Raw genomic sequence first — 18,695 nt, 5'->3', positions numbered from 1 at the left:
GCATAAACGGCATCGGGTAGGGGGCGACGCTCCCGCCACCCCCGTTTCTCAAAAGTTGAGGGCCGAGACGGGGGCCTCCAGGCGAATTTCGTGCTCTGCCTGCAGTTCCGTGCAAGGACGGACTGGGCTTCTTGCTGGTTTCCAAAGCACACATTCTTCCTCTTGGTATCTCGGGAGAGACCTCCGAAGGAGACCCTCTCTGGGCGAGAGGAAGCAGGGCCAGTCCGAGTCCTGGCCTACTTTTCTTCCTACCCCAGAGGCAAAGAGCCAACGGCAGCACCGGTCTGGCCCTCTGAGCTTCTCTACGGGTCTTTGTCAAGGGTCTATGTCAAGAGCAGGCACCCATCTGTGGTCTGGGCCATTGAGCTTCAAGAGAGACTCGCCAAATTGGGTGGGATCTAGCCCTCCACCACCACTCCCTTTCCAATAGGACAAGCAAAAAAAGGTCCCTGGACTCCTCCAGGCTGGAAAGCACACAGATGATTCTCTTCACCCAGGACTTCCTGGAACTGCTGCCCCATCACCTTATCAACAGTTTCCCCTAACAAGTCGGAGACTGGCCAAAAGTTGTTTCCTATGGCTGGGTCAAGTGCATCTTCTTAAGGAGACAGAAATCCAAGGGCCCCTCCATCCCCACCCTCATTGTGAAGAGCTGAATCCAGTCCTTCCTCCCTCCACTGCAATTGCACAAGATGGGAGAGGCAAGGAAGCAGCCCACATATGCTGGAGATCATCACACACATACGGGCGCGCACACAAAAAACCTTAAGAGTTTACAGATTCAGTTAAACCCTAGATCAGCTTGCAAGGCCATCACAACATCTCCTTGGAATTCAGAGTGTCAGCATCTGATTCCAAACTGCTCCTCAACAAGGAAGGGTGTCCTTAAACAAGGCCTGAGACATGCTCAGTCAGTGCCCTTCTGCCATGGCATGGAGCCAACAGTCATGTCCTTGGGTTCCACCTGTCTCCTTCCAGGCATCTCTAATGTTTCATGCCTGGAATCCACATGCAGGGAGGGCTGGTCAGACAAGCTGCCAGGGCTTTCACTGCCTTTGGAACAGAAGGTCAAGCTGGCATCTGGAGAAACTGCCCACCAGATTGTTGGGACATCTCCAAGTGCCCGCAAAATCTAGGAATAGAATTGTTGATTCTCTTAAAGGTGAAGTGAATGAGAATCATTTCTCACCAAAATAAGAGCCAAGAACATAACCGTGGCCACTCGCATTACTCCTGCAACACATTTAGCAGAGTTATTGTTACTGCATGTAAAGACTATTCTAATGACTCTGAGTAAATTCCAGAACTTCAGCCTCATAGTCGCTCTAAGCTTGCGCAGAACTTAAATCCTCATTAAGGTGACACAGAAGCACAGAACGTCCACCGTGTTGCAGCCAGAGCCCAGCAGAGAGACTCTTGACCTCATAACCTTTTCACCCTCCATGTTAAGATGGGGGACCTTCACCAAACCGTCTGCTGCTCTCTAGGGAAGCCCTCTAGCAAGACAGCATATTCTCACTCCTGATATTTCAAGAACGGAATTGCAGCTTCTCCCCCCTCCCCATAGGAGGACCGTGGTTCTATCGGCTTGATTCCCCTGGTTCATTCTGTGCACACATTTGGAAGCCACACTTGCACAAGTGGCCTGACCTGGCAGATTCTAAGATGATGATGATGATGATGATGATGATGATGATGATGATGATGATGATGGCCATCATCAGTGGCAGCAGTACTTGGAAGTATGGGGGGGGGGGTTCCGAAGTGGCTCCAATGGGGCCAGGTGTGATTGGCCCTGCTCACTGAGCCAGAGAGGATGCCACAGCTGGCCTCTCCTTTAAAGGAAAAGAACACTCAGGCTCTCGGTGCTAAACTGGAGAAAGCCGTTGCTTTCCTTCATTATCTGCCAGGATTTGTGGCATTTGGATGGCAGCAGGAGCCTGGTCTTTCATCCTTCTGGGCTAGGTGGTTATTCAATCTTCAGCAGTCCTTCCCCCCTCCCCCCCCAGTCCAGTTAGGTGCTGTCCAAAAGCAAAAGCAGGGAAGGCAGGTGTGTGCTTTTTCCAATTCCCCCCCTGTTCCCCCCCAAACCAAAAATACCAAGAATAGTTGGAGTTGGCACAAGGCATTTTATTGGTTGTGGAAGGAGAGGCTTTCTGCAAAGGAAAGCAGACCAAGGAAGAAAAGAAAGGGAGGATGGATCTGCAGGTGAAGGCCCTAAGGCCAGATTTCCCAACTGTTAGAGAGTTGGGGACAGTCTGAACATTTAGCTTCAGCTGGTTCATACGCATTTCCATATTAAGGCCACAGTGCTCCTCAAGACCAGCTGGAGGCTCAGGAGGCTTGGCCCTCTTTCCACAGGAGGCCCAGATCCAGAAATATATGGAGGGGCCTTGCAGCTGCTGTAGACATGGGCTTGTATCCAGCAATGGCCACACTGAAGTGGCCAACATTCAGCGGCTATAGGGGAAAACCACAAAGAGCCCAATCCTGTGTCTCTTAAGTTATTCTTCACCCTCACCAACGTCTCTTCCGGCTGTGAGCTCAAACTACATGGGTGGTTTCTCAGGACAGAAAGATCCTAGAGAAGAGCTTGGGACTGTACTCACATTTCATGAGCCAGAAGCTCATGAAGAAGAAGGAGGAGGAGGAGGAGGAAGAGGAACAGGAGAAGGATAAGGAGAAGGAGAAGAATTAGAAGGAAGAGGAAGAAGAAGAAGAAGAGGAAGAGGAAGAGGAAGAGGAAGAAGAAGAAGAAGAAGAAGAAGAAGAAGAAGAAGAAGAAGAAGAAGAAGAAGAAGAAGAAGAAGAAGAAGAAGAAGAAGAAGAAGAAGAAGCCCAAGAGCCTGGCTGCCAGATAGACCCTCCCCTGTCCCCTTTTCCAGGCCTATTCACAGGGCAAGAGAAAGGCAAGAAAAGAGAAAATATTAGGCTAATTCCTAGACTGGAAAGAAATCCAGTCATTTACTCTAGGCAAAGACTTTCTGAGCTGGATCTTGGTGGCACTGCCAAGGTCTCTTTCTCCCTCTCTCTGTGTCAGTATGGCTCCTCCTCGTCGGTGTCCTGAACGGGAGGTAAGGAATAGTAGTCAGGAAGGGAGCCGAGGAGACCCACCTGCCCTTCGCTCAGCTCAGCCATTTGGGCCACAAGCACTGCTGGCTCAGGCCCAAAGAGGGGGTGAAGATCCCAGCAAGAAAACTATCACTCCCTCCCCACACTACAGAAGACACCCCCCCCCCAAATAATGCGAGCAACCTGCAGGTCTCCCCTGCCAGCATTCAATTCACACAGGTACAAGCAATCCAAGCAAGCAAAGGCTGGCGGGCTCATCCCTCTTGCCAGCAATTGGCCTGATGCCCAAGAAATGCCCCTTGAACTAAAACCTATGAAGAGCCCGGCCCTGTTTGGCACCACTGAAAGTGGTATGGCTGTGACTATTCCTGATGCTGGCAAACCTCAGAGGGAAGCTTTGTCTAAGGAAGTCCTCTTTTATTGTTCTGAATCTATCTGAGGGATGCCTCTCACTGATTACAGGTAGTCCTCTACTTACAACAGTTCATTTAGTGACTGTTCAAAGTTACAGTGGCACTGAAAAAAGTAGCTTATGACCATTTTTCCCACTTATGACTGCTGTAGCATCCCCATGCTCACTTGATCAGAATTTGAATGCTTGGCAACTGGTTCATATTTATGACAGTTGAAATAACCTGGGGCCATTGATCATCTTTTGAAACTTTCTGACCAGCAAAGTCAATAGGGAAGCCAGGTTCACTGATTTAACAATTGCAGTGATTAATTTAACAACTGTGGCAAGAAAGGTCATAAAATGGGGCAAAGTTCACTTAAATGTCTGGCTTAGCAACATAAATTTTGGCCTCAGTTGTGGTCCTAAATCGAGGACTACCTGTAAATCTTCTCATCCCGTCAGGTCTGGCAGGTCCCATCTGCTAAGTAGTTCCTCTTAAGGAACTCAGGAGCAGAGCCTTCTCTGCTGTGGCACCCGTCCTATGGAGCCTCATCCTTCTCACCAGCTGTGGCTAGATCTTTGGGGGGTGGGATTCTCCCACAGGGGATCTTGCATACTGGCTGCATTACAAGTAACATTCTGATCAGTGGTGGGATTCAACATTTTTCACTACCGGTTCTGTGGGCGTGGCTTTGTGAGTGTGACAGGGGAAGGTTACTACAAAATCCCCATTCCCTTCCCACTCCACTAACCTGCTTCCCAGCTCTGTTCTCCTGTGCAGGGCAACGAAAGAAGATCAGCTGGGAAGCAGCGGGGGCAGGGCTAGCCTATTTGCCGGTAAATTTCCACTATCGGTTCTCCAGAACCTGTCAGAACTGGCTGAATACCACCTCTGATTCTTTTTTTATAAAAAGTTTTTTATTTTATTTTTGTTACATTTTGCAACTAAATGAAGACATGGCTAAATGGATTGGATTTTTCTTTCTGAGAAGACTAGTTAGTTTCACATTTCTGCTTTGTTTTCCCCTCTAATCGCTGTCCCCTTTGAAATGTTCTTGTACCAATGGAAACTAATATAATGGTACTGGCAACCCAGGGCTGAGAGCCGCAGGTGTGGCCTACAGTTTACAGACTCTTTCGAAATCTCTTCGCTTCCACTCTATGGAGGGAAGAGGAGGAAAAGAAGGAATCTCTTTTTTTTCTCTGCCACGTTCCCTTTGCCAATGGGATTTCATTGCTTTCAATGTGTAGAAGAGCAAATAGCTCACTTTCTTGTAACCCCTTCCTTTCCAAACCACAATAAGGGGGGAAACAGTTCACACACAGGTTGGTGTATTGAACATAGTGGAAGTCATATGACAGGGATTCTGTGAAGGCCATTAATGGTCATAAATTGAATTATTTTTTTCAGCACCATCACAACTTCAAACAGTTGCTGAATGAGCAGCAGGTAAACGAGGAGGATCATGTATGATTCTAAGTTTCGACATTTGCTGGGAGATGAAGGACTTTCCTCTGTCCACATTTCCTACTCTGCCAATAAGTTCACTATCTCCAGCAGTCTCCCTTCACTCCCAATTACAGAACCTTGTTGGCATCTCCTATATAGCGCCCCCCTGCCCCCATGTATTGTGCTTGACCCACAGGTGTTGGGTCACCTTTTTGAGCTCAGCAACCATCCAGGGCATTCTGAGGGCAGTCTAGGCATTTTGCAATGAGCAGCCTTCAGTGTCTGCTGGTTCTCAGGGGGGAAGAATGAGAGGAATGCAAGCAGGGATGAGGCTGAACTTCTGCTGCCTTCCCAGGAAGGAATTAGAGTTTCCACAATGTGGGGGAAATGCAAAATATTTCGCTCTTAATGGACCTTTGGCTTACCAGGCACTGCAAACAACAGCTAACCAGCCACTCCCTGCAGCCATTTTGCTCAGGTCTAAAGAAAAAGGACAGAGAAGAAACCAGTTCAAACCCCGGCCCAATCAATTGCCCCTCCGCTCCTACCAGTGGGCCTCAGAGCCCTTTGAGCCTAGGCCTCTCCTTCTCAGCTGCAGCTCGGCCTGGGGTGCAGCAAAGGGAGGGCCATCTTTAACTCCCTTAAGAGGCGCTGGGGGCCATCCCAGCCCCTCTTCAAAGCCTTCTTTTCCTTTGCCAATGCTCCCTTTCAACCTCTGCCCCCATCACTCTTACTCTTCTGAGACTTCAATGGAGGACTTTTTGTAACCAAGCTGCCTCCTTGCTTTCATCAGCCCAGACTTCCGATTCATTCGAACCAGCAGCAGAACCACCACAATGCCAGAGGGAAGAAAGACCAGGATGGAAAGCAGTCCGGATGAGGTGAGCTGGAAGGAGGCACCTTTGAAAACAGAGCAGGATGGGGCAGGCAGAGCAAAACTCCCTCCAGCCAGCTACTAGAGCAGGCCTACAAGAGTCACCCAGGTCCACCCCCCAGCACAAATGCCAATGTTAGGGATTAGTGCAGCCCCCTCGGCTACCCAAGGCACCCCAAACTGGAAGACATTCTGCAGGGCAGGCAGAACCACCACCACCCTGAGCCAAGAGGCTCAGACTTTCAGGAAGCAGCTGGCAGTGGCAACTCAGCCGGATACTCCTCCTGCTGTCCTGGGCACTGGGGTCTCTGCATTACCTCTCTGACTGACCATCAGCAGGGTTTGGGGAATGTTGTGCTGCACATCAGGGGGGTTCTTCACAGAACAGGTGAATGTCCCGTTATCTTCCAGGGTTGGGTTCCAGATCATAATTGAAGCGTCCTGCTTGGTCACATCGCCAGCCCAAGAAACTCTATCCCGGAAGCTCCCTCTCTTGGCTGGGTAGGCGTTGGACTGGTAGTGGAAGACCTGGGGGAGGGGGGGAGGGGGAGGTAAGGCATCCCAGAGCAGAAGAGCCATGAGCAGTCAGCTCCCCCAGGAAGAAGGGGCCAGGCAGGCTCCCAGACTCCTTTCATCAGCCCTCCCTGGTTTGGCCCACAAAACCTCCGCAGCTCACCGGTTCCAAGTTTCCCCCTGCAAGAGGCCGGTAGGTCCAGTCGACGGTGAGCTTCTCGGTGACTGGAGCGGAGGATTTGAACCAGCACTTGAGAGTCACCGGCTCGCCCACAAACGCGCGAACCTGGGCAGCGGCCTGGATCTCCAGCAGGTGGACTCTGGCGACCGCTGCAAGCACAGCCGCAGCGCCGGTCAGTCTCCCGGCAGCACCCGGGAGGGAGGAGGGCGCTTTCCGGGAGCCCGTCGGGAAGGAAAGCAGACGGCCGCCGCGGGGCGTCAGAGTCCCGTCCCGGCGAGGAAGGGGCCGGAGCGCGGGGAATGCCGAACCCACGTCCGAAGCCTGCTTCCTGGGCCCGCCGCCCTCCGGGCCTGGGTGGCAGCCGGGCGGCCCCTGGCCGAGACCTCCGGCGCGACCCCGGAGACCTCTCCCCAGCTGCCCGTCCTCCCATCTCCCGTCCCCGCCGTGCGGCAGCCCCGCTCACCCAAGAGCAGAAGAGGCAGCGCGGCCGCTCCGCCGGGCTTCTTCCGCTGTAGCCCCATCTTTCCGGGCCCGGCCGCACCTGCCCGACCGGACCTGCCCGACCGGCGGCCCGGGAAGCCGGAAGAGGCGGTCCCTGCTCCGAGGAGCTCTGCCTGCGCTGCGGACAGCCTTTCGCCGCCGCTGGGGGTAGGAAGGCGGGGTGGCCGCCCCCCTCCGGGGGAGGTTCGGGGGGGGAAGAACCGGCATAGATGACGGCTCTGGCCAGGAAGGCGAGAGAGAGCAGGGACCCCTTGGGAAGGCCAGGCGTCCGGCACCGCTCAAGGCGCTTCGGCCGCTTCCCAACCCCCTCCGAATTGACTAAAAGAAGCGGGCGAAAGCGCCAGGATGTCCGGAAACTTCGGAAAGCCATTGCTGGCAAAATAGCAGCCTTCCGAGTCTGTCGGTGCAGATTAAACATGGAACCCGATGCAAGAAATAGAAATACTGAGCTCTTGGAGGAGACTCGTGGTCCGTGTGGTGTACTTGTATTTGCCTTCACCTTGCTTTGCTTCCTGGGCCCCCGCTTGGCCACCCAGGACTTGCTCGACCTGAACCAAACAACTCCTATTAATATCTGCAGAACAAACCGCCCAACCAGGAATCACCTCACATCACCTGACCAAGGGAAGGTGCATTTTAGAACAGGAACCTCTCTGCAAAAATGTGTGATGTAATTTCATCATGGAGGTGGAACTGTATTTTTCTTTTTCTTTTATCAATGAGACACCAGTAGCCTCATGTGCAAACGAGGCTCTGGTAGCCATTTTGGTCCTTCATCAAGATGATTGGCCTGCAACAGAGTTCTTCTTCTGTGCCAAAGGGAGCAGGCTGGGTTTGGCCAAAAGGCCCTTCCCAGCCCCAGCTGCTTCTGCTGCCATCTCAGAGCCTTGAATGAGGATCAGCTGATTGCATCCACTGAGACCTTGCTCCAGAGGCCATTGGAGGACAAGGGAGTTTGGCCTAGGAGAGGCAATGGGATCACCGCACAAGCAGCATTGCCCAGTCCTCCCTCCCTCCCAACCCAAGTGCAGACACTGCCGGAGACTCCACGCTACTTCCTCATAATCTGCCACACACCCTCCTCTTAGCTGCACCCCCCCCCCTCAAGTTCATCTGGCTCTCCCCTGGCTCCTCCTGGGCAGGAACTTCTTTTTGTGCTCCTCCCAGGATTGTAGTTTGCAGAATCCACACTTCTAGGGCCCTCTGATTTTAAGGATTGTGCAATTTATCTGGAGTATGGGGTACCATACTACGTTGCATTATACTAGATGACAGTCACTTTTAATCCCAGGCAATTGTACCTTTATTATAAAATATTCCATTTGCATACAAAATTTAACAAGACTCTTTAAATAAATTAGTGTATGAAAGTGTCTCACCTAAGGATATAAAAGGGTGGCCCATAAGAAATCCAGCGGACAGTCCTCTAATATCTGAAGCTTGTGAGTTTTAGAGGTAGTTGTTGGCAGGGTTGCTATAGTGGTGCTGCATAAAAGAGGCTCAGTGGTCATATATATATATATATTGTCCGGGGCTCTTAAATTCTCCTGAAGGAGAAAGCAAACCCTGGTTTTAAGGAGATTTGTGCTGCCAGCCTGGGCTGGGGGGCTGTAAAGGAGACAGAATTGCTGCACCTAGCAGGAACTGGTTCCTCACTCCCTTTCGCAGATCCTCTGCCTGCACAGAATCAGGCAGGGCTCCTGCTACTCCAGGCAGCGCAGGCCATAGAAACAGGGACTTGATCCTGTTGGAAGAGGAGGCCTTTTCTAAGTGGTTGGGGGCTCCCTCTTAGCCATTTGCCCAGGCTTTGGCCCAGGAAAGAGAGCAGAACAGTTGGCAAAGCGGTTCCCTGTTCCCTTTCCCCAAGCTTTTCCTGGCCAGTCTGTCTTGACCAGATCTTCTGCTGACCCCCAACTAGGTGGCCAGTGGCCCTGAGGTCTTCAGTCACCAAGCCAAAGGCAACCCGTACTCAAGATGGGCAGGGGAGGGCTGCTGTTTCAGGCATACGGAGAAAACTGGTTAGGCGGACTTTTGGGTCACGTGGGCAGAAGGTGAGGTATTGCCTCCTGCAGGCCCTCTATGTGCATGAGGTCTTCTCCTTTAAGGCCAGGAGCATGAGCACCTTTGCCACCTCCACTCCAGCAGGCCACAGCGTCCATGGATGGATCTGGGAGAGAAAAGCACACAAGGAGTTATTGTGGAAGGGGCTCACAGGGGAGGTGCTGGGCCAGGTCTCCAACCGTGAGGAAGCTTGAGTGGCCCAAAGGCTAGATTGGCAGGTGTGGCAGCAGCCCCTCCATCCCTGGTCTCTCTTAGAGAGAAAGGAAACTCCATCCTGGAGTAGCTGGTAACAGCTCCTGCCTGGTGCCAATCAAACCCATCCAGCCCCAGCATCCTTACCAAGATCGATGTGTCCCCTCTCCTGGCAGAGGGGCCTCCTTTTCCTCTCCGCCTTCCTTCAGCTTCAATTGCTCTGGCCTATTTGGGAAGAGAGGAAGGGCAGCAACTGCAGGCCAGGAGGCAGGAAAGGGGCTGCTTTGGGAGATGGGGCAGGAGGTGGGGTGGGAGACGGGGCAGGACAGCTGGGTGGGCCACCACTGGCTCAGGTTGCATTCAGGGGTGTTGGGGAGGGTGCTCTGTCTCTCTATTCCTGCTGGGGGGGGCTGCAAAATCACTGCTGAGTCCAGCCACATCTGCCTTTTACCTCCAAGCCACCCAGGGGAGGCAAGGGGGTCTTTTGCGGGGGGGGCTCAGGCTGCAGGAAGCAGAAGGGGAAGATGCCCTGCCTTGAACATTGGGACCAAATGTTGCACTTTACATGTAAAGCACCCACAGAGTCGATCAATAATGAGCCACCTCCCTCCTGGCTGTAGGGAGAGGCCATTCAAAGGAATCTCTTGTGTAGAGTCTCTGATTAGCCCACTTCAGTCTGCTGGGCAGCCTCAACTCAGGCATTGGCAGGGTTCTCCATGGCTTCTGGATTCTGCTGAGTGAATTCAGCCCATGCCAGCTCCTCCTCAGCGGAGCCCCATTTCCACCCACCCGCACAGTCCTCTGCCTCAAAAGAGTGCCACCCAGGAGGCCAGTCTCTCCCTGCAACTCACCTGCCCACCTCCCTTGTCTTGTCTTGCTGCATCCTCCGCCAATGACGCCAGATCACCACAACCACAACAAGGATGACCATTGCAGCACAGGAAATGCCAATGGTGAGGACCAAAATATGTACCTCTGAGAAGCTCCCTACCCAGAGACAACAGGATGGCAGGTGAGGAAGAGAAACACAACCGTAGCAATCCCAGCCTCCTGCAGCCCACCTGGCCCACTCACTTTTCAGCACAACACTCAGCTGGATCTCGCCAATGACACCATCCACATCAGGTGGGTTCTTCACATGGCACTGGAAAGTCCCGTTGTCCTTGGTGCTCACATTGTGGAGCATAACTGAAGCGTCGTCTTTGTGTACATTGCCATCCCAGGTGATTCTGCCTAAGAAGCGGCCTGATTTGGAGGGGTAAGCCTGCTGATTGTAGTAGAGCACCTGAGCACAGCCAAGAGAGCACCAGCGGTGGAGTTAGGCAGCTCCTGGTCCTCGCTTAGCAGCATATCCTGCACCCCAGTCCAGGGAATTTCTCAGACCATTTCTCTCACTGCTTTGCGAAAGCACTCTGGTGAGCTGTGGGGAAGGGAAGGAGCCTGCCCAAGGCTATGATGCAGAACTTGCTGCAGAGAAGAGGGAGATGCCTAGAAGCCAGGAGAAGGCCCTCAACTGGGGAAGCTTCTCTGGAAGAGAAGTGTGCCTGAGGCTTGGGGGCACTCCAAACTTTCTGCTCAGTGGCAGCTACCTCTGCTTGAGCAGATGGGCAGGTGAGGCTCCAGCAAAGGGGCCCTGAATTCCTTCTGGGAACTCCGCCTGCTCAGATGAATCCTGCCTGAGCCAAGTGCTCTACCCTTGCGGTTGGCCCTGGAAGCACAGGGCACTCTGCCAAAGGTTTCAAAGGAGGGTGGGGGACACGGTCCTTTCTCCCCAGGGCCTCGGAGCCGAGCCCCCACCCCACCCGCTGACCCTTAGCAGCCTCTCTGCCCCACCGCACCACAACACAAGGGGACTGACCACCTCCAGAGGCTCCTTCAGGTCGGACTGGAAGTACCAGGAAACCGTCAGCTTCGGCCCCACCGGCTCTGGACTGCGGAAGGTGCATTTCAAGCGCACGTCGGTCCCGTTCAACACTTCCAGGGTGCCAGGCGTGAACGTCTCCATAGCCGCCACCGACCCGAACGCTGCAGAAAGAAGAAGAAAGGGATTGCCGCTGCAGGCCCCAACGCCCCCTGCAGAAGGAAGCGCAGAGGGGCGGCGGTCCCTGGAGGAGGGTGCTGCCCAATCTGCGTCGAGAGAGCCAGCCCGAATTCCGCAGCAGGGAAGGGTGCTGCAGCTGCTGAACAGGTCGCTGCTCCGACATGCAGGAACTCGTCGGCCAGGTGACGCCGCCGCTGTCAATCCCGGCGTGGCGGCCGGGCCGGGGTCCGCAACTGTCACGATGTTAAAAAGTTTGCTAGGCCTGAACTGCCTGAATTGACACTCAAGAGTTAAACTAAGAAAGCTTTATTGCGCAGGTCATAAAACAAAAAAAAGGTTCTTATCTGAAAGTGATTTATTGCGCACGCGTTACACATTCCAAAATTCCTCTCTTCTTTGTTCGCCAGCCAACTTTTGGCTAACGAAGCTTTCATTATCAAAATGTAACCAATTAGTTATTTTCTGTTTTATTTTATTATTAAAGTTTGTTTATTAATTAGAATACTTTTAAAGACTTATTTTTCTCAATATCTCAAAAGATATGCTGAAGGGAATCAGCCACGGTCCATTGATCTCTAACAGGGTGTTTTTTTCCCCTGACAGCAACCGCTGCAGGGGGCGGCCCACAGGCGGCGACTCCGGAAGAGCCCAGGCCGCGCCTCTGCTTTCCAAGGGGTCACCATCAGGGTCCAGGATCGGGGTCCGTCGCGAGGCGGCCCGGCAAGAGCTCCGCCGCGGTGAGCCCGTGCGGCCCGTCCGGGCGGTCAGGCTTGTCTTACCGAGCAGAAAGAAGCGCCAGGCGGCCGCGAGTCCGGCGCGCCGCGATGCTAGGGGGGCCATGAGCGCCTGCCTCTGCGGGATCCAGCCAGCCGCTCCGCCGAAACGCTCCCAAACCTGGAATGAGCCGGGCGCGCCCCGCACGGAGTGGGAGCCTCCCACGAGACGCCCCAGGAAGGCCTCGCCCGGCCCCCGGCCCATTCCTCCAGGTGAGGGCCGGCTGCTGGTGCCTGCCGGGGCGGTGCCGGGCGCCACCGACCGCTCCTCCCTGATGCGGCTGTCCCGTGGCTCCCGTGCCCCGGAGCGAGGCGGAGACGGCCTCTCCTAGGAGCTGTCCCTGTCCCTGTCTGGGGGGTTGCGGAAATTCCGTCGAAATAAAAGGAGATTCTTGCCAAGATCGAGTGTTTTTTTTTTAATCAGCCCATACTGGTGTCCCCAAATATGGGACCGAGCATTCCGCTTCCCGGAAAGGGCGTGGATAGCCGAGGAGAGCTAAATAGCTTACTTAATTGATCTATTCTAGTCTCCCTTTATTTCTTTGTCGGTAAATATACATTCTTGCCAAGATCGTCACTACCCACAAAAGGTAGTACAAGCCTAGCCCAGGACATCAGCAGCAGCGGCCTCCGCAGGGAAGGGGAACCTGCCGGGCCCTTTCCCACCCTGGTATCTCCAGCTATCATGGGGTGAGAGAGAACAACCATCCTTTCAGTCTTTTTGCCAGAATTAACACTTAACAGCCAGGGGGTTAACTGCCCAGGTGCCACCATTCTGCTATTCAAACCATTCAAACTATGGGGCAGCCAAGATTTTTATAGAAGTTGGGGCTACAAGGCAGGAAGTCTTGATTGCCTGGCCATTTGGGCTACCTTGGTGGGTGGGTCAGTCTTGTCCTTAGGCAAAGGGAGCCTTTCCGGCGGCCAGCGGAGTTGGAAAACCACTTGGGAAGGAGAAGGTTGGGGTTCTTCACCTGGTTGGTTTAAGATCGGCTTGTGGAGAACCTTGCCTGGGGCCGTCTTTGTGTGTGTGTGTGTGTGTGTGTGTGTGTGTGTGTGTGTGTGTGAATTTGAGTCTGAAGGGATTGGGCAGAGAGAGGACAGGGTGGGAAAGGAGGCAGCCTCCATTTTGTTTGCTGAGTTTGTTTTCGGCACTACACCTCTGGCACCTCCAAACGGCAATCTAAACATGAAAGTATCTCTTAAACAGCTCCCCTCCCCCCCATCTTCCTAAGAAGCAGTTATTGCGACTGTGGTGCTACAAGAGCTGACTGCACACGCCCAGAAGGCTCTCTCTACCTGAAAAGAGGATCTGATGCCATCAGGCTGAGCTCAGGCCGATGCCAGCCCAAAACGCAGCAGAGGAGGGGCTCTGGCCAAGGCCTGGCAGGGCCAGATGGCGATCCCAGGGAGGCACCATAGTGCCTCATATTAAAGCCTCGTCTCTGCTGTGCCTGCTTGCCATAGGGCATCTCTGCCGCACCTGCTGGAGTGGTAGAGGAGTGGATGTTGGTCAGGGAGGGGTTGCCAGCTGTGATGACCAGAGGAACTCAAACTGGCGACTCCCAAAAATATCAACCAATTTTCTTGGCAGCCAGATGGTTGGAAGGAGTTTGCCTTCACTTTCTTCCATCATGAATTTTAGATTGTGGTCCAGCCTTCTCCCTTAGACGAGCCCCCACCAAGCACCAGGCCAACCTGCTCCAGTTCCCAGCTGGGCCTCCAGGGGCCCAGAAGCTGTTTCCTGCAGAGACATCTGGCTGTAGTTAAGGGCTAGAGTGTGGGGGTGGGGAATTGAAGAGGTAGATGGGGTGAGTGAGTGCCTTTTAGCCCCCCCTTCTCCCCCCCCCCCCGCAGCCTGTGATTGCTTCTTCCGTATTGCTGGAAGAGCCCACCCCCTTGAGTCCCCAATTGAAATCTCCTGCAGGGGGTGCGTCTGAGCGGCCCCAGCTCCATCTGTGCCTTCACTGAGCCTCAGTGGCTCGCTCCTCCTGCTTTGCTGGGGCTGCCACTTCCTGGCAAGGCTCTTTCTCTTTCTTTACCAATTGCTCAGCTCTGTTCCCTGAGCCCTCCTGAAAAGAGACACAGCAGGCTCGCTTGGGAGACCCCTCGAAGCACCAACGGGGAAGCCGCGGAGGGCAGGAAGATGCCTCTGGGGCTCCATTTGGGCGCCTTGGTGCTCCTCCTGTTCCACATAGGTGAGTGCCGCTTCTCCAAGGAGGGCTGGCCTGGGGCCTATCTGGGTTTCTTCTCGTTCCAGCAACCATTACGCCTGGCTTCTGGTCCTGCAGATCAAGTTCCCCTGGGGGCCCAGCCACAGGTTGTAAGGGAGGCAGCCGCCCTGTTTGTGCACACGACAGCCTTTTCCAAAACTTCAGGCCCCACGCCAGCAAGGACGCCTCTCCCCACTCCCGGCAACAGATTGACCTGAAGGAGCAGATCCTCTAGAAGAGATTCCCTGCAGTTAGTTGGCGATGTGTTGGGCAAAGGAGAATATTTTCTAGAAATTACAAATCATTTTGTAATCTAAATGTTTCCCACCCAAATTTTGTTTTTTAGACCGGGTGGTCAATCATTTTCTCCCCTCGCCCTAATGCAGGTAATCATCTGTTTACAGTCACAATTGGGACTAGAACTTTTGTTGCTAAGCAAAGCGGTCGCTAAGTGACTCCCATTGAATTTTATGACTTTTTTGACTGCAGTTGTGAAACAAATCATACAATTGTTAAGCAAATCCAGTTTCCCCACATTGACTTTACTTGTTGAAGCCCTCCAGGAAAGTTTCAAATGGCAATCGTGTAATTGTGAGGATGCTGTGGGGGTCATAAGTGCGAGGACTGGTTGTAAATAACTTATTTCAGCCAGCCCTGTCATAACTTCAAACAGTCGTTAAACAAATGGTTGTAACTCAAAGACTACCTGAAATCTCCGGGTACCTGGGGCAGATTCCAGGGTGCTGTGTGCTATAAGGCGGAGCTGTGGAGGAGAGGAATTTCTAGAGTGGGGGCAGAGCCCCTCTCTTTCCAGCTAGCGGGGGGGGGGTCTCTTTCCTCAGAAGGGCCCTGGCGAAGCGATCAAAGGAAGGGAAGCAAAAGCCCCATTGAGTGGGAGGGAGAATCTCTTGCTGCTTTATGGAGCAGAGTCAAGGGAGGGGACGCTCCTCTTTACAAAAAGGTCCGCAGGCCCTCTTTTAAACACGGGTGACCTACTTTGGCATAGGAGCCATCTCACCCTGCAAAGGAAGCTTCTGGAAGATTCCATGATGTAAACACCAGAAGAAAACCAACGCCCACGCATTTCCCCGCTGCCTTTTCCTGGGTACGGCTGCTGTGGCGACCAGGAGGAGCGCCAAAAAGCTTTTCAGAACACTTGCCACAAACCTCTGATTTGGGGGCCGCCGATTGGATGGAGCAGCCCCTCCGTTTCAGGGGCTCTGGGGAGAGTAACCTGGTCCACGGCCGCCTTCTCCAGCTTTGCTCAGGCTTCATAAAAGAAATGGCTTTTAAGCAGCTTTATTCTGGGCCCAATGGCAGTTATGTGCCGGTGAGAGAGTCTTTACCATCTTTTTCCTCTTCTTTTCACAGCCAGCCTTGAGGCAGGAGAGCTTAAAGGTAAGGGAGGGAGGGAGGGAGGGAGGGAAGGGCCTTTGGGACTTCGGGTTTTGGCTGGAGACAAGTCCAAAAGGGAGCTGCTGTCCATACAGCCATCAGAAACTGACCCGGGCACCTTTGCCCCAAACCAGCTGTGGTGCATTTACCTGGGTGGGTTTGTGACTGTTGGCTGAAAAGAGGAGGCATCTTTCTTTGCCATCAGGATTAAGAAAACGGGAGGCTCCAATTAGGCCCATCTCCTGTCCCGGCTCCCCCAGGGAAGGGAAATGGAGGCTGTTGGGAACATGTGGCATAGCTGGTGTGTTTGGCTTCATTTCCTCTGAAGAAACTCGGGTTAATGACAATCCAGGAAAGCATTTGGAGATGGTTGCAGACTTAAGACTTTCTGTTCAAAGCTAAACTACTGTAAGTTATCATTTCAAACTCCCAGTGACTTAACACCTGTAGCAAAGCAGACACGCTTCCAGGAAGCATGCCAGGCCCCTCCCTGAACACGCAGGTGGGGCAAAGAAAAAAGCCACAAGCCTCAACTGGGAAGAAGGGAGAGAGGTGTTCACCTGGGCTGGGGAGCGCGATCTCATAGTCTCCTAGTGGTAACTTGGCAAGGGAAATCCTGCTGGATTATCCAGCAGCGTTTGCACCCAGAGCTGCCAGGCAGATTCTTTCTCATTTGCCATAGAAATCAAGGTGGAAATTGCTTCGGGGAGCGTATTTCTCACATGCCCGCAAGAGAAATCCCAGTGGTGGGATAAGAATTCCAACGTAGGAAACACGAGCATCCTGCACATCTCTGCCCCAGACAATCTGCTTGAGATCGAAAGGGGGAAAGCATTTTCCTGTGGAGGAAATGATAAAAAATATTGGAAGATTTATCTGAAAATCAAAGGTCAGTCACGGCTATGGTGTGATGGGGCATCTCTGCCCTTGATGGGGAAGAGGCGGGGGCTGGGAGGCTGTTCTGCAGTTTGAGCTGCCTGGTGGCCAATCCCAACCCACACCTCTAGTCCCACGCAGGCAGGCAGAGCTCCCTGTCCAGCTGAGGTTTCTGGGTTTCCTGCAGGGTGCAAGGACTGTGTGGAGCTCAGCTTTGGCCTCGGGGCCGGCATCATCGTAGCTGACCTCCTGCTCACCCTGGGAGTCCTGCTCCTCGTCTACTTCTGCAGCCAGAAGCAGCAGGCTCTCTTCAGGCCAGGTGCCCCACGGCGGCTGCAGGGTGAGTGCCACTCTCTTCTCCCCCACCCCCCACCCCAACTGCAGGCCAGATTTTAAGCACTGTGCTTTGCAGTTTGGAGGAGTGTGAGGGGTGAGGGTTGGACTACCCTCAGTTAAGTCCTCTGGCACTCTCCACTCCCCTCCCGCAGTGGAGGAGGGTTCCAAGGACGCTGACAGCAACAAGAGGGACAGATGATTTTGCAAGTCCAGGCGATCACAGCGAAAGGACTCGTGTGTGTGTGTGTGTAACAGTGAAGTGCTGAGCCAGAGAATGGCAGAGGCAACGAACTTTGCACTTTGCTTTTTGCTCCAGGACAGCAAGCAGACCACCCGCCGCCTGTCCCAAATCCAGATTATGAGGTAAGCCCTGAACTGAACATGGGGAGGGGGAGTTCACGCTGGGCAGCATCTCAAATACTGGAGGCCGAGGGCCAGAGGTGCAGGGAGGAGGCGGGCGCGCAGAGGGTGGCCACCGGGGCCCACAGCCCCTCCCTCCCTCCCCCCCTTCTCTGCTAAGGTCTGTTTTCTGAGGTGAGGATCCAGATTTAGTGAATTTCATCAGTAATGGCTTTTACAAAGGGAACAGACAGTGCCTCAAAATGACTTTTCCCCTACTTTGGCAGGGTGGAGCAAAATTTCAACTGGGAGATTTAGTTCAAAGATGATTTGAGTGAATCTCTGACTGAATCTATTTGCTTTTCTGAATTAATTTTTAAACCTAATAGCCAAATTGGAAGCCACATTGTGAATTTTGATTGATTCAGAATATCGGACCGAACTAACATTCCACCCACATCCCACACACCTTCTTTGAGATTCCCCCAAATATAAAAGGAACCTAACATGGCTTTAACCTCTAGTGCAAATGGAAGCCACGGTTCCCTGAAATATGTATTATGGAAACAATCCAAAGCTTTTGAGAGAGAGAGAAGAGCATCAGAATCACATGCAGCCGAGTGAGGTCCTCACTTGCTAAATGCCCCTCTTAAACACGCACAGCCAGTGTCCTAGAAAGCAAAAGACCAGGTTTGCCAAAGACATCTTCTATTCCCACAGCCGATCCGGAAGGGCCAACAGGAGGTTTACGCTGGCCTGGAGCCCCAGGCTTTCTGAGATGCTGCCTCGCTTGCCATGGCCAGGTGTTCCGGCTGGCCGTGAGAGTCCCCAGAGGTGCCTGTCACTTCCTTCTCCTGTTTGCACTAACTGCTGACATTCCTGGTGGGGGAACTCCCTTTGCGCTGAGTTTTGCAGCTGGAAAATCGGGTGGCCTGGAGAGCCCCATCCCGGGTGGAGCAGAGAGCCTTGGGATGCCCAGAGGGCTTCTCAGACTGCAGGTATCACCTGGGCAAGAAAGGGGCACCAGAGACGCCTCTTCCCTCATGTGCGGTCATTCACCCACAGCACTGCTGCCCCAAGTGCATGCAAACTCCATAGCTCCCATTCCACCTGGGCAGGGTCTGCTGTTCTGGCTGGGGGTACCCAGGGACCACTTGTGGCCAGTCTCCCCTAGAGTGCCTGAGATGGCATATGCCCCGGTGGTCAATTTGTGCTGCCCATTTGCCCCGGCGGGGAAGCCCATGATGAAAAGGCAGCCTGCTTTTACATTTGTTTTGATTGTGCTCGCGAGGAATCCTAGTAAAGCTTTGTTCCATTCAGACAACTCCTGTGTCTTTCTTCTCGGATACGGGCATGACTGGGAAAAGACTGGGGGGAGCCCTTGGGGAAGGAGGGGGCAGAGAGAAAAGAGGAGGTGCAGGGGTGACAGACACTAAAGCCCAGATCTTCTCTGCTTTCCCACCCACCACCAGCAGTGCCCCAGT

The 18,695-nt window shown here is 53.4% G+C and overlaps 3 protein-coding genes across 7 annotated transcripts; 1 reads left to right on the top strand and 2 right to left on the bottom strand.

Annotated features, from left to right (window-relative positions):
* Nucleotides 1-2,109: 2,109 nt before the first annotated feature.
* LOC309396116 (myelin protein zero-like protein 3) lies at nucleotides 2,110-8,246 on the bottom strand. 2 transcript variants are annotated; one of them, XR_014176048.1, is made up of 6 exons: nucleotides 6,948-8,246; nucleotides 6,467-6,633; nucleotides 6,108-6,318; nucleotides 5,651-5,802; nucleotides 5,342-5,396; nucleotides 2,110-3,063 (listed from the first exon to the last, which is right to left on the bottom strand). XR_014176048.1 is itself a non-coding variant. In XM_081960912.1 (6 exons), exons 1-6 carry the CDS (start codon nucleotides 7,003-7,005, stop codon nucleotides 3,037-3,039), a joined length of 684 nt encoding a protein of 227 aa, XP_081817038.1. In that variant the 5' UTR covers nucleotides 7,006-7,109; the 3' UTR covers nucleotides 2,110-3,036. The 2 variants fall into 2 exon arrangements, 1 of the variants encoding a protein (XP_081817038.1); XM_081960912.1 differs by having other exon boundaries at nucleotides 5,651-5,816; nucleotides 6,948-7,109.
* A 263-nt stretch (nucleotides 8,247-8,509) lies between these two features.
* On the bottom strand, nucleotides 8,510-12,465 carry MPZL2 (myelin protein zero like 2). The gene is made up of 6 exons (XM_081960911.1): nucleotides 12,059-12,465; nucleotides 11,097-11,263; nucleotides 10,313-10,523; nucleotides 10,090-10,225; nucleotides 9,386-9,463; nucleotides 8,510-9,152 (listed from the first exon to the last, which is right to left on the bottom strand). Coding segments are annotated over exons 1-6 (792 nt in total). The 5' UTR covers nucleotides 12,258-12,465; the 3' UTR covers nucleotides 8,510-9,151.
* A 132-nt stretch (nucleotides 12,466-12,597) lies between these two features.
* CD3E (CD3 epsilon subunit of T-cell receptor complex) lies at nucleotides 12,598-18,524 on the top strand. 4 transcript variants are annotated; one of them, XM_081960914.1, is made up of 7 exons: nucleotides 12,598-12,742; nucleotides 14,106-14,250; nucleotides 15,637-15,663; nucleotides 16,343-16,549; nucleotides 16,724-16,876; nucleotides 17,189-17,235; nucleotides 17,932-18,524. In XM_081960914.1, the coding sequence occupies exons 2-7, from the start codon at nucleotides 14,199-14,201 to the stop codon at nucleotides 17,986-17,988; spliced, it is 543 nt and encodes a 180-aa protein (XP_081817040.1). In that variant the 5' UTR covers nucleotides 12,598-12,742; nucleotides 14,106-14,198; the 3' UTR covers nucleotides 17,989-18,524. The 4 variants fall into 4 exon arrangements, with proteins under 4 accessions (XP_081817040.1, XP_081817042.1, XP_081817041.1 ...); XM_081960913.1 differs by lacking the exon at nucleotides 12,598-12,742 and having other exon boundaries at nucleotides 13,946-14,250; XM_081960916.1 differs by lacking the exons at nucleotides 12,598-12,742; nucleotides 17,189-17,235; nucleotides 17,932-18,524 and adding an exon at nucleotides 17,025-17,164 and having other exon boundaries at nucleotides 13,928-14,250.
* Nucleotides 18,525-18,695: the final 171 nt, after the last annotated feature.

This window comes from Natrix helvetica (genome assembly GCF_964273705.1).
Source record: "Natrix helvetica genome assembly, chromosome: 8".
Taxonomy (NCBI): Eukaryota; Metazoa; Chordata; class Lepidosauria; order Squamata; family Natricidae; genus Natrix; species Natrix helvetica.
This window is presented reverse-complemented; position numbering and strand designations above follow the sequence as displayed.